Raw genomic sequence first — 15344 nt, forward strand, 5'->3', positions numbered from 1 at the left:
GTTGAAGAGAACAAAGAAAACTTTTTACATGCTTCAATATTTTTCTCACCATGTTCTAACTGACAAATAATTTTGACTTATTAGCGAACCAAGAGACACTTTCTTTTAGTAGGCATGTTTCTGATGGAAGGGTTTGTTATCTCATTTTACAGTTGTGCAGTGTTTGGATAAAGCAAAGGAGGAGGGGGGGGGGCCCTTGAGGCTAGACACTGGTGATGGGATGGCCCCAAAAGACAAGACTAGGTTATAAAATGACCCATAATCCAATGCAGGTGATGATAAAAGCAAAGTCCCTCCTTTCATTTCTATCTATTCCAAGAACTACCTGACAATTAAGAATGTTTGCAGTTACCAAATTTGTATATCTGTGTAGTACATTCAATACAAAAGTGAGCAACTATGGGAATATGCATAAATTAAAATCATTACGGCATTTTACTCATTACAGCCATGATCTCATTATTTCTATGCTCATTACAACAAAGTTCAACTGTATTTCCTTGGATTTCATTAATTACCTATATTTTGTGGAAGTCAAAATTTTCTTATCAATAGATTTATGTCTGTTATTATTTCTCCATGTTATTTTCTTTTGATTCTGTGATTTAAAAAATGAATAAAAAAGTATTTATTCTAAATTCACTGTCGGTACAAAACTGAAGTAATTGTATTCCATTTGAGTTTTCAATTATGACATTATATTTTGACATGCTTGTGGTATTAGATTATTTCAAATTTTTAAATGTTTCCAGCTAGTATGATTAATTTAATGCAACTCTAATCCTCAAAAAGGTAAACCTATAATACGCGGGCTGTTCGATAAGTAATAAGACTAATTTTACTGTGCCGAAACCACTCATCACAATATTAATTTCTGTGGAATAAAGAAATGTTGCTGTCTGTATTAACAAAAGAGGTTAATAAATAGCATATACGGGCTGATGTGCCAGAGTGTCACGTGACTAAATGCAAGTGCTCATCTGCACGCCTACGAGGCGCGACCAGTCTTCGAAATGGAAGCATCCTTGGAACATCGTTATGCGATTAAATTTTGTGTGCGTTTGCAAAAATCAGCATCGGACACTTTTAACATGATGCGCGAAGCTTTCCACGATGAAGCAATGTCAAAGGCAAGTATTTTTCGCTGGCATAAAACTTTTAAGGAAGGAAGGCAAAATGTGGAAGATCTTGAATGTGAGGGAAGACCTTCAACGTCCATCACAGAGACAATGATCAACACAGCAGCGATTATCATCAAGCACGTCAAAAGGAAGCATCTGTTGCTGAAGAATGGCTTCTTATTGCACCACGATAATGCAAGGCCACATATTGCTGGTTGTGTAGTGGACGTTTTGCAGAAGAACAACACAGATATCCTACCACACCCTCCATACAGTCCTGATCTCGCACTGTGCGATTTCTGGCTGTTTCCTCAGCTCAAGAAACCACTAAGAGGCCGCCATTTCAAAAGCAACAAAACATGAGTAAAAGCTGCGGAGGCGGTTTTGAAAGAACTCTCAAAAAACGGACTCTCGCATGTGTTTAAGAAGTGGATGCAACGTTGGGACAAATGCATCGAGTCTCACGGTAGTTACTTCGAAAAAGACCATGTAAATGATGACAATTAAAGGTAATCTGTTTTCTGTATAAATATAGTCTTATTACTTATTGAACAGCCTACGTACATTAGTACCATGGGTGTGTGTTAAGGATTTTTCTTATTATTTTTCTTATATTAATTTTATATATATATTTTTTTATTTCTTTATTTATTTTTTTATATAATTCAGAAATCCTACTCTAGAGATCATATAACAAAAGTTTGCAAGCCACTTCTTCGGGCCTTCAAATAAGCAGGACATCAGGGGATGAAATTCGTCTCCTACCTAATGACATGCACAAAATCTATGCACTAAGCAAGATTCAAATCTACAGACTGTTGGGTGGAGAGCAGAAATACTAACCACTCAGCCAATCAAGTCAGCAAATTTACTTGATTTATTTTGTTCTCAATATACTAGATACCCAGATATATATGCTCATACTGTTTTGAATGTTTTGTTTTGAAATATGTTTTGAATAATAATAATAAAATATGTTGTGATATATGTTTTGAAAATCCTCACATATTATTACTGGTGCACCTGCTTTAGCTCCTTGGTGTTTGTCTCAAACCTACCAAAAACATGTTTTATACACACCTTTATCTTTCTTTCTTTCTTTAATATACATGCTGTGTGTGTAATTTTTTTTTTTTATCCAAATTTTAATTAGTTCCAATTCTCAATATATTCCATTTGCAATGACTTTTCCTTTGTTCTAATAGGCAAACTGATTTTGTCTGGTAAGTTTGGCTATATTTCATATTGTTTCTTTGAGCATTTAAATTGAGGAAAGATTCTAACTAAATATTAAATAATATATCAGAAAAGTTTGGTGATGCAGTCATTTATTTCGGGAGAGAGTGAGTGCATAAATGGCATAAATGACATAAATATCTTAAAGATGGGTAACAAATAAAATCTAAACATTTTTCATAAAGAGTTTTATTCATAACATGGTACAAGAAAAGATCACTCCACACAGAAGAATTTTGTCTACACTAATCTAAACCACCAAATAATGAAGGCACTATTCAAAACATTGAGAAAAATCAGTATAAATAGTACAATCAATGGACAAAACATTAGAAATAGGGGTGATGGGAACATTGGCATCCCCACTGCAGTGTGAAACATATCAAAACCGAATGATGATGGCAAAAAGGCAGACACTGGGGCTTCCCGACAGTGTATCGCAATCAACTGACATGGGTAAATGTGGCAATTTTAGCGACTTTGATCATGGACGCATTATTGGCACAAGACAAATGGGTCATTCTATCACCCAAGTGGTAAGAATTCTAGGGTACTTGAGGACAACTGTCTCAAGGGTCTACCATTGGTATACCATTAATAGATGTACCAGTGCCCAGTAAGCAAGTTGTGGCTGACCACATGCCATTGATGACCAAGGGGTCAATGCAGACTGTCTAGGCTCGTACAGAGCAACTACAAGGCAATGGTGGCACAAATTATATCCCATTTTAATGTTGGAGATCCAAGTGGAATCAGCAAGTGAATGGTACAGTGTACCCTGCAAACCATGAGCCACAGGAGCCGACGTCCTAATTGTGTAGCACTGTTGCAACTCATCATCGAGCACTGCACCTCGCCTGGTGTTGGGACCATCAAAACTGGACCTCTACATAGTGTAATAGTGTGCCAGTTGCATGGGCTGATGAATCTTGTTATCAGTTGTACCGAGTTGACAGGAGAGTGCAAGTGTGGCATCAACAGCATGAGGTTATGACCCTTCGTGATAGATCAGCTCTGTTCAAGGGGGTGGTGGATCAGTGATGGTTTGGGGAGCATTCTCATGTAATACATCAGATCTCTTAGTGTGTCAGGAGAGGTCCTTAAACGCTGCAAGCTACTGGAATGTGTAGGCTGATCGCCTACACACTTTCATGGCCTTCATGCATCCTGCAGCTGATGGTCTGTTTCAGCTAAACAATGTGCTGTCCCACCAGGCTGCAACCACCCAGACATGACTTGAGAAACACTTGTCTGAGTTTGGGACCATCCAGTAGCTCCCAAGGTCCCTGAATTTAAATCCAAATGAATCTCTCTCTCTCTGGGATGCTGTAGAGCGAGACATCAGATTCATGTATCTGGGACTGATGTCTAAGGCACAGTTGTGGACAATGCTGCAAGAGGCATGGCTGGAATTACCTCCAGCATCTAGTGGAGTCAATGCCTTGGACAGTACAGGCTGTTATTCAAACTGGAGGAGGACCAACATGCTATTAGGTAGGTATCACTAATGTTTTGTCCATTGAGTGTATATAGCAAATGTGTACTTAAGTTGTATTAAATAATCATAGAACAAATTATTCACCTGTAAATTATGTCAACTCTTATTTCATGAAGATGTTCATTTAAAGTTTCTATCCCTAACTGGTACTGATATTCAAGAGCTTTGTACAGTTGCCGATCCCAGTGTGCCCTCCAGGGTCTCATATTTTCTGCAGAAAATCCCTAGAAATTGTAAATCTTTTTTTCAGTTATTTTCGAGACCACACACACACACACACACACACACACACACACACACACACACACACACACAAGCTTGTTCCATGTGTTTAAAAATTTTGTTATACATATTTCAAAACACTCATTAAATTTCCAAACAAAACTAAGAGTACTTGCATTCTGACTTGCTCTCACATGACAAAGAATTAAGAAAATACTTAATTGTACAAAAATACAAGAAAAAAAATAATTTCTTATGTTTATTCTCCATGATCAAATTGACAAATCATTACATAAACGTCTAAAAAGATTAGCAAAAGAAAATATTAATAATAAAACAAACAAACTTAAATCAATTAATTACCATCTGTTATGATCCAGGTGGGTCATACACTCTGAGTGGTGTAGAAATTCTTGTTTATCTGATAGGATGATTTATCTTAATAATTAGCAAACAGCAAGATGTCATCATGAAGATAACATATGATAAGAATTAACTAGAGAGCACAATTACAGTGATATTATCACCACCACAAGGCTTGTTGGTATAGTACGTCCACACTCTGTAGAGCTTTGCTTGGCTTGGTGCCAAGAATAGTCGATCCATGCTGAAGGGGAGAAAGAAATGAAGGATGTACGAATTGGTCGCCAACATGCGAAATCAGGTGCTTTATAGCACCTGATTTTTTATGATCTATTTTATGATCCTAAAAGAGAAGTTAATTTTCTGACATGTAATAATAAACCACTCATCCCAGAAGATGGATCGATTACCCTATTATTGGAATGGATTCTCCTTTTTGTGACATGCACAGAAGTGTTGAAGGGTCTCGAATCTGTGGGCATACTATACTATATCCAAGCTGTTCAGGATAGCCTACTGACAAAATAATAGAGAAGACACGCAATGAGCAATTCTTAATAAAGTGTGTGGCACTTTTCCTTGATCATCAATGCAAGAGTTGGAGGAGAAGAATGATGCCCAGGAGAACAGTCCTAGCTATGGATGATATTATAATAGTCCCATCTGGAGCGAGAGAGGTGGAAACATGGATGGGCAGAAATTGTACCTGATAGTATTGGGTAAATAAATACAGAATTAAGAATAAAGGCATATGGTAAATACAGAATTCTTTTCTTCAGATGCATTGACATGCTTGTTATAAAACTGAGGTTTGGTTAATAGTCTTCGAGTAGAATGAGAGATGAAGGCATTCATTACAGTGAGTATTACCTTCAGTTAGTATGTGTCTGGATCTGAAGAATGAAAACAGTAGTCAGTCCAAGGAAAGGAAACCATGCTGGTTATCCAATTTGGTACAACTGTAGTCTCAAAAGATGTGAGCGTAGTCTATGATGAGCATTCTGCAGAGTAAAAAAGTGGAATGAAGTTGTGGTCCATATTACCAAGAAAAGAACTGACATCTGCAGTATACATAGTTGGATATACTCTTTATATACGTAGTTTCAGCCAATTCGTCAGCAAAGTCCCAAATATCAGTACATCAAAGAAAGAGATGGTGATCCATTGTGCAAAATTTATGGAGACAAAAACACACATGTTGGAATAATTATTTTACTTACAATAAAGAAAATAATATTCAATGTTTTGTCCTCTATATCAAGATCATCATCAGGAAAACATACATATGCACAGGACACAAGCTACATCATACACATGATACATATCATATACATCACAAATGATATGCAAAAGTAAGTTAAGTCTAAATGTTTTGTTAATCTTTTACACTAGCCCAGGGGTCAACAACCTGTGGCACTGAATAATTGCTGCTCTTTTCGTTATTAAACAATTTATCTAAACATAGAAGTAAAAAGAAATTTTTTGTAGGTCAAATAATCCCCTAACCATATATTGATACTCAAAAAACGTCAGTTTATATTGGGTGCGATCAGCCAGGCAGAGAGCTATGCGAGTGCTACTTTTGTAGCAGTAGCATTAAAAGCTACGTTAAACTGTAGCGCATCATATTGGCTGAACAACAAATGTGTAAAACAACAGTTCCCACTCCGTGTAAGTGAGAGGTAGCAGTCGCCATGTTGGTAGTGAAAATTAATTTCACTAGCAAAAATGGCGATCACTATAGTAGCCCCACAATCGAGCAGTTGGCTTGGACACATTTATGACGTCACGCTAGGCTAGCACATGTAGCACTATGGTGGCGCTCGCCTGTCTGAACGCGCCCATTGTCTTTGCATATACAGTAGTGCAGGTGCGGTCTGTAAATCTGCTCACTTTGTTAAAATAAGTAGAGGTTTTGTAGTGGACATTGTAGTGCTTTAATTTACTGGTGCTTGTGTTAGGTAACGTGAATATTGTAACATTAAATTAAATATTAACAAAATTAAAATATTTTTATAATATTTAAAATGTCAGAAGAGAAAGATAGAACAAGAAAATCAGGAGTTTAAAGTAAAGGAACCGAAACCTACGCAGTTGTAGCAAATACAGCAGGATTTCTAATGTGTTTAATATGCAATGAAAAGCTTTCAAACAATAAAAAATCAAATATACAAAGACATTTTTTAAATAAACACGATACATTTGAAAAAGCATATCCATGGGGAGATGAAAGAAAAAAGGCAGTAGAAGAATTGCAATGCAAAGTAAACCTAAATAAATGTTCATTTTCCAAATGGATAAAAGAATCAAGAAATACAACTATTGCTAGTTTTGTGGCATTCAAGAAGTGAAGTTGTTAAATGAGGAAAACCTTTTACGGACGGTGAATATGTGAAAGAATGTTTTATTAAAATATCCGAATATCTTTTTTGCGATTTTAAAAACAAAGCGGAAATAATTACAAAAATAAAAGGCATGCCATTATCTGCTAAGATTGTAAGGGATAGAACTATACGAATGGCAGAAGATATAACAAATCAGCATGTTACAGATCTAAATTCAACACCAGGATTCTGATTCTCCATTGCCTGTGACGAATCATGCGATGTGGATGACATTGTGCAGATTGTACTTATTTGTAGATACGTAAACTCTCAAAAACCTCAGGAAGAATTATTCGATATACTGCCACTTACAAGACAAACTCGTTGAGAAAACATTGAATCTGCTGTTACCACTTGCTCGAAAAGTAAGGTATTAATATTAAAATAGTTGAATATGAAAATAGTTAACAGAATTAGCAAACCTGGTATGACAGAGAGTCATCATCATCATCAAATTCCTGCCATGTTCCCTCAAGGGGGGGGGTACAGGATATGATAGTACTACATGAAAAATTTACATCATTACTAACTTCCTATCTACAATTTTCCTCCAAATCAGTCTATTACTTGTCAAGACTCCAATATTATCATTATCAGATCTTGTATTTCTATCGTCTAAGGCACCATTTGCCCTCTACCAAATTAGCCCGCAAGAGGGCACCATTAGGACTTTAGGAACAAAATTAGTGTCTTAATTTCTGCCTCATTTGCTTTGTTAGTTCCTGTAGTGCACATACCATATCTTTATGTTCCTGAAGATGACAATGTGACATTGTCGAAATATAGAAGTGATTCATTAAAGTTATCTTTAATTAATTTACTTTATATGCGTTGTTAATTCCGTAAATTAATTACCAGTTATATCTATTACAACAGTTATTCAATTTAGTCAGAGAATCTTGCAGACTTGTAGCGGATTTATTTAGAAGTATAACATCATCTGCATAAAGCAAAGAGCTGACATTAACATCTCCAATTTTCATATCATTTTTAATACCACTTTCCTTCATAATGTGATCCATATAGATAATGAATAACAGAGGGGATAATGTACATCCTTTTCTCACACCAGATTTAACATTAACCCATCTTCCTGTACTTCCTTCAATTCTATCTGCTGACTTACAACTCAAATAAAGACTACGTATTGCTTGATATAATGCCCCATTGACACCATATAATTTTAGTTTATTGAATAGCTTCTCTCTTGGTACCTTGTCATATGCCTTTTCCAAATCGACAAAACTTAAATACAGATCTCTGTTATATTCCCAGGCTTTCTCAACTATTTGTCGTAAAGTGAAGATCTGATCCTGACAGCCTCTATTTGGCTGAATCCAGCTTGTTCTTCACCAAGCTTTTCTTCCACAATTCTTCCCAACCGTTTCTCAAGTATACTTGCATAGATCTTGCCAGGAACACTCAGTAGTGAAATACCTCTGTAATTCTCACATTCAGTTTTATTTCCCTTTTTATATATGGGTACTATGAGAGCTCTACTCCAATCATCGGGAATTCGTCCTTCTGTCCAGGCTTTCTGAACTATGCAGTGCAGCCACTGTAAGACTCTTATACCACCATACTTCAGCATTTCTGGTCGAATATCATCTACTCCTGCTGCCTTTCCACATTTCAAGCCTTTGATGGCTTTTTCTACTTCAAGTATGGATATGTATTCCTGACTGCATGCCTGGTCAGTGTTTTTTATCACTGTACTGTCATCACTGCTTGTTTCATTTAGCAGTTTTTCAAAGTAATTACTCCATACTTCAAGGATATCTTTTTCTCCTGTTTTCATTTCACCTTTATCATCTCTAATTCCTTTTACAGCACTCTTTCCTCCATTCCTAAGCTTCAACAACCAAGCAAGTACAACTGTGAAACGGCTTTTTTCACGTCCAGTTGTTTTTAAAGAAATAGTTTTACTTCCCTTCAATTCTACTGTTCTATTCCCGATCATGTCGAACATAGCTGGAGTTTCATCCATATTTCTGATTTGAGACAATAAATAATTTTTTTGCTTTCTTTTAGCAATCATAAATCTTTGAAAACTTAATAACTTATCATCCAAATCCTTTGGCAGCTTCTGTGCGATTTTCGTTTTTAGTCAAAGCACTAAATTTTTCCTTTCCATAAACTGTCTACACCAACTCACTGTAGCTTTTGAACTTTTCACTGTCCTTTTTATTTGCTTTGCCCCACTCAAAGCAAATAAACGAATATTATTTCTCGTTATATTGAGTCCATTTTGGCGATTTTCTCGAACCCAATCCGCAACACTATTTTCCAGAATAGGCCACTTACTCCTTAATGCCCACTTATTTTTTGGCATTTTCATTATTAAAGTTTCATTTTTTCTCCAATCACGAACTAGTTTTTCATTTACTCCAAACTGACATGCAGCAACACAGTATTTACTTTTGCAAATTTAATCACTTTGCACTTAAAACTTGCATCATATTTCATTCTTTTAAAAGGAGCCATTGCACTTTAGTTTACTATGGGTCAACTGGTCAATACGAAATAAAATTTCTTTTGTCAACTAGGTATTTTATATCTTTTGCTAAAACAAAGAATGGAAGGACTAAAAAGGCAGTTATGATCCTAGTGGTTGATGCCTGTATAAAAATTTTACTTTAAAAACTCATAATTTTTATTTTTAAAGAAATTTTTTGAGTCGACTTATACGGGTATACTATAAAAACTCAAATAAACTCAAAAAATTCCAATATCGACTTTATACGCCAGGTCGACTTGTACGCCGGAATATACGGTATGTCATTTTTATTGCGACCACTTGAAATTAATCCTGCTGAATTAAATTTTTCACCTTTTGCTGGAATTGATGAGGCTACATTTCAACTTGAGTTAGAGGACCTGAAATCCAAGGATTTGTGAATTCAAAATTTCATCATCATCAAATTCCTGCCATGTACCCTCAAGGGGTGTACAGGATATCTTAAAGCTGACCTGGAGGAGTTGGAAAGACAAAAATCTACCCTTGCAATACAACACAAATGATCTGAAATAGAAGATCTTAAAAAGCAAGATCAGATTGTATTGACACGTGGAATTGTTTACCGGACACTTATATTCAGTTAAAAACATATGCATTTGGACTTCTATCGATTTTCGGATCGACATATTTCTGTGAGCAAATATTTTCTAATATGAATTTTATTAAAAGTAAGTTGAGAAACCAACTAAACAACGTGAGTCTTTTGTCATGTTTGAAAAATTTCGGCATATTCACCGTATATTGAGAAACTATCCGAAGAAGTTCAACAGCAAAAGTCACACTAAGAAGATATTTTAAATTAAAGAAATAGGTATGTCATTGGATTCTATACATATTTTTAAATATTAAATAATAAAACATAGATTTCCTACTCCTTACAAAAACATATCATATATTTTCGTGTGACATGCCACCCCTGTGTTTTACAAGTATGATAAACTGTTACTGTAAAAAAAAAAAATGAATAAATAATTTAATTATCATATTTTTTAATGTAGTTTCTAAATTTAAAGCAGTGATGAGCAACTAAATAGTAAATCAAATACTCGGTTCAATCCGCATAAAGAATATGTTCTTTTTCTTTGATACGAAAGTATTAATTTATTTTCCATTATTTAGGCATATTTCAATTTTTTAACCTACACAAATACATCCACATGTAAAAATCAACATTCATAAAATAGATTTTTAATTAAAATATACTAATTCTGCCATACAAAACGAACACCATGGACTGCACAAAAAACCTGAGAGGGCCGCATGCAGCCCGCGGACTATTGGTTGCTCATCACTGCGTGGCTCCCTAAATTTTTTTTAACAGATATAATTTTAAAAATGGCTCTTCACTCCAAAAAGTTTGCCAACCGCTGCACTAGCCTGACCTATGGTTAAAAATAAAATTAAAAATATATATATATATATAAAAATAAATAAAAACAATTTAATTAACATAAATAAAATAATATTTTATTTATATAATAAGTATAATAATAAATCTAAGTATAATAAGCACACTATCTGATCAAAAGTATCCGGACACCCCCCCCCAATGTAATTCACAAACTGAAATCTAGATGTTATTACGACCTCACTTACTGGTATAAAAGGAGGCACGGAGCTGTGTGTTGTTCAGTGATAAAAAGTACAAGCAGAATGGATAGGTCAAGGAACCTCAGTGACTTCAAATGTGGACTAGTTATCGGTTGCCACATCAGTAAGAAATCTGTCTGAGACATTTTAACCCTTCTCAAGTTGCGTAAGTCAACAGTTGGTGACGTGATTTTTAAGTGGAAATGTGAAGGCACAACCACAACAAAACCACTGTCGGGGAGGCTGAGTTTAATGACAGACAGGGACCGTCGAGAGTTGAAGAAGGTAGTTCATGGAAATCTCCAGACATCGAGTGAAACAATCACTCGGTAGTTCAACAGTGCTACTAATTGTCCAGCAAGCACCATGACTGTGTGCCAAGAGTTAAGAAGAATCGGGTTCCATGATTGAGCAGCTGCCCATTAACCAAACATTTCTCCAAGCACTAAGCACTGTCTGCAGTGGTGTAAAGAGCGATGCCACTGGACAGTGGACGACTGGAAACGTGATTTGGAGTGATGATTCACGTTTACCATACAGCAGTCTGATAGGAGAGTCTGGGTGTGGCAAATGCCTGAAAAAACGATTCCTATTAGTGCCAACAGTGAAATTTGGAGGAGATGGCATTACAGTGTGGAGGTGGGTGTTTTTCATGGAATGGACAATGGACTTGGCCCTCTCTTAACACTACACAGAAATCTAAATGAGGAAGGATACAAGGACATTTCGACCCATTGCATACTGTCTACTGTAAAAGATCAATTCGGTGATGACTACTGTCTGTATCAGCATGATAATGCTACCTGCTATAAAGCAAGGTCTGTGAGGGAATGATTTGTGGACAATAACGTTTCAGAAATGGACTTGCTGGGCCAGAGCCCTGACCCAAATCCCATAGAACACTTTTGGGATGAATTAGAATACCAACTTCGCTCCAGACCCCAATGACACATCATGAACTGCACTGGCTATAGCTCTTCAGGAAGAATGGGCTGCCATTCCTCCAGAGACATTCTGACACCTGGCAGAAAGTCTCCCTGGTAGAGTTAGAGCTGTCTTAGAAGCTGAGGGTGGACCCACCCTGTATTAATGTCCACTACTGGAAAGTGTGTCACAGGAAAAGTCTGATTACAGTTTCGAGTATGTGTCTGGATACTTTTGATCAAATAGTTTATAAGTACATAACAATTATAAACCAACCAGTAGAACAAGCAGGATTCTGTAAAGGCTTTAACACAATTGATCATATTCATGCAGTAAAATAGAAAAAGCAGAAGAAAACCAATTGCCTCTCTTTATTGATTATGAAAAGCATTTGATTCCATCAAAACTAATGCAATAATCAGAGCACTCCAGAATCAGGAAGTTCCTGGAGAATATATGGACCTCCTCCAGGAAATATACCACACTGCAACAGCAACAATCCAACTTCACATAAGTGGATTAATAAAATATCAATTGTAAAAGGTGTCCGACAAGGAGACTCTCTACCACCCAAAATCTTTACAGCAGTCCTTCAAGAAATATTTAATAATATAAACTGGACAAACATTGGTATAAAAATTAATAACAGAAACTTAACACACTTAAGATATGCAGATGATATCATAATTTTTGCAAACACTCCAGAAGACCTTAATATAATGATATTAACCTGAAGACCTATATCATGAAAGCAGAAAAGTCGGTCTAAAAATAAACAAAATCATGTTTAATCATTTTGTAACACCAAAAAACATAATAATAGAAAATAATTTCTTGGAAAGAGTCTCTTCATATACATACTTAGGTCATCTCATCGATGTAAACTGTGGACTCCAAAAGGAAATAAATAGGAGAGGTCAACTTGCCTGGAGTGCATTCAGAAAACTGAAAAGCATCATTTTTCAAAACAATGATATCCCACTCTATTTAAAAAGAAAGACATTTAACCAGTGTATACTTCCAGTCATCGCATATGGTTGTGAAACCTGGTCTCGAACAAAAGCACTGGCAAATAAACTAGCAACAACTCAAAGAAAAATGGAGAGGTTGATGCTAGGCATCACATTAAAAGATAAGAAGCTGGACTCATCACTAACATCATTCTTCACCACAAGCAACTAAAATGAAAATGGGCCAGACATCTATCCAGAAGAGAAAATGAGCAATGGACCATCATACTAATGAGCTGGATTCCAAAAGAAGGGAAATGAGGCCGAGGACATCCTAAAAGAAGGTAGAGTGATGAATTATCAAATTTTGTTGGGAAAAATTGATCAACCATTGCCAAGAACAGAGAAAGGTGGAAGGAACTGGAGGAAGCCTTTGTCCAGCAGTGGACAGAAAATGGCTGAAAAGAAGAAGTATAATAATAATATACAGATAATGAAAAAAAAATTACCCAGTGGAACTCTATCAAACACATCTCTATTTTCTTGTGTTGGGGATTCTTCCATCATGTTTATGTTGTAAATGGGCACTCCAGATTGTAATCCATTTCTTGTTTAGATTAGGATGATGTTTCAGCATCTCATAATCTTCCTTGAATTTACTTTCAAACTTTTGGTGCAGTATAGGGACCAGTTGATTCTGTGACGTGTTTGAAGTGTATGGGTCTGACAGGCCTGTTTTACCATAGTGAAGGAATTTAATGTGGTGTCTGTGTTTGTCTTTTCTTATTGGAATGGTGAGTCCTGTTTTCCCTATACAGGGTAAGATGAAGGTGCACTGAATTTTGTAAATCCCCTAGGTGGACAAGGTAGGGAAGAGAATCTTTGGATGAGCTGAGTATACTTTTGTGCAGGAGTTTGAAAATTGCCTTAATGTTGTATTTATGTAGTGTTCTATCTATTGTTTTCTGATATATACCCCTGATGTATGGTATGGTTATGGCATTCCTGTAATTTGTTGCTTTTCGTAGTATTATTGTGGAAGATCTTGTGAACTTTTTTAGCTATTTTTTATGAACGTTTGGCTATCACTGATTGGAACAATGGTGAAAGTGGGCAGTTACATTAAAACTGACTAATGGAGTTTCACTGTTGGGTGTGATGTATTTAATTTTGCTGATGAAATGTAATGTATTTTTTATGTAGGAGGGGGAATTTGTCCCGATCAATGATACTATTCTTCTCATACAGAACATATTTTTTATCTATTTTATCTATATCCATTTCTTATCTATTTTCTGCCTGATATCACAGTCTTCTTTGTCCACATAGCTCACTATGGGTATTTTGTATGGCAATATATTTCTACCTGCAAAAGGAAGGTATGGCCATGGGCTCACCACTTTCCCTTCCTATAGCTAACTTTGACATGGAGGACTTTGAGCAACTAGTTCCAGATTCAGCAAGCCTAAAGCATATAGTCTGGCTCAGATATCATCATCATCACGAACTATGGATGCAGCACCTGTAGGTGTCTGATGCCATGTCAACAATATTGTCCCAGTGATGTCTGTTCATTGTAGTATGACTTAATTCTTGAAAAGTTATCGCACACCAATCTTTAATATCATTGGTCCACTTACAATGAGGACGACCTCTGACATTTGTTCCGCTCATTAGGCCAAACACCAATGCCTAACTTTCTGTCACTTGACATTCTACAAATATGTACAAAGAGTTTTAATTTTATTTGTATGACTTTTTGAAACAGAGTCTCTTTTAGTTGTATCCTTCTGTACACTTCTTCATTTCTTATCTTCTGAGTCCATCCAATTCGTAGAATTTTACGATAACATTTTATTTCAAAAGCCGGTATTCTTCTCTCTGATTCCTTCATCATTATCCAAGTTTTACAACCATAACATACTGTTAAAGATACATGTCTCAAAAACACTTAATTTGGTTTTTAAGCTGATACTTCTACTCTTCCAAATTTTGTCCATGCATTTTCATGATGTTAAAGCCTTTGCAGTCCTAATTTTAATTTCTTTTTTAAAGTTCAGATCACGTGTTATACAACTTCCAAGATAGGTATACTCTTCCACATTCTCAAATTCCTTTCCATATACAATAATCTTTTTTTTCCAATCTCCCTTTCACCAAAAACCGTTTTTGTCGTTTATATATTCATTCTCCATCCGTATCTTTTCCCTTCTCTATTTAGATTATGTACCATCCAGTTTCATTTCATCTTCTTTAAGTAAATCAATGTCATCTGCAAAGCACAGGTGGTTGACTCTTATTCAGCCAAATGGAGATTCCTGTATCCTCATTTCGGATTCTGTCCATCAATCTCTACAGGTGTGAAATGAAGATACTTGGTGATATTGGATCTTCCTGTCTTGTGCCTCTATTAATGGCGAACCAGGCTCCACGTCCTCCTCCTCCTATCTTGACAGCTACCTTGCATTCGTGTTGATTTCTTTCAATAGACGAATTAGCCTGGCATCAATACTGTATGATTCCAGTAGAGCCCAGATG

At 35.9% G+C, this 15344-nt stretch overlaps 1 protein-coding gene across 1 annotated transcript in view; it reads right to left on the bottom strand.

The window, feature by feature from the left end:
* Window positions 1-15344, bottom strand: part of btv (dynein cytoplasmic heavy chain beethoven) — a 1245321-nt gene that overhangs the window by 1004822 nt on the left and 225155 nt on the right. The window contains exon 13 of the mRNA XM_090394552.1: window positions 3940-4079. Within this exon, the coding sequence (XP_090250678.1) occupies window positions 3940-4079 (140 nt within the window). The remainder of the gene's footprint in view (window positions 1-3939; window positions 4080-15344) is intronic.

This window comes from Typopeltis vanoorti, chromosome 6 (genome assembly GCF_054136105.1).
Source record: "Typopeltis vanoorti isolate ZY-2024b chromosome 6, IOZ_Tvanoo_1.0, whole genome shotgun sequence".
Classification (NCBI taxonomy): Eukaryota; Metazoa; Arthropoda; class Arachnida; order Uropygi; family Thelyphonidae; genus Typopeltis; species Typopeltis vanoorti.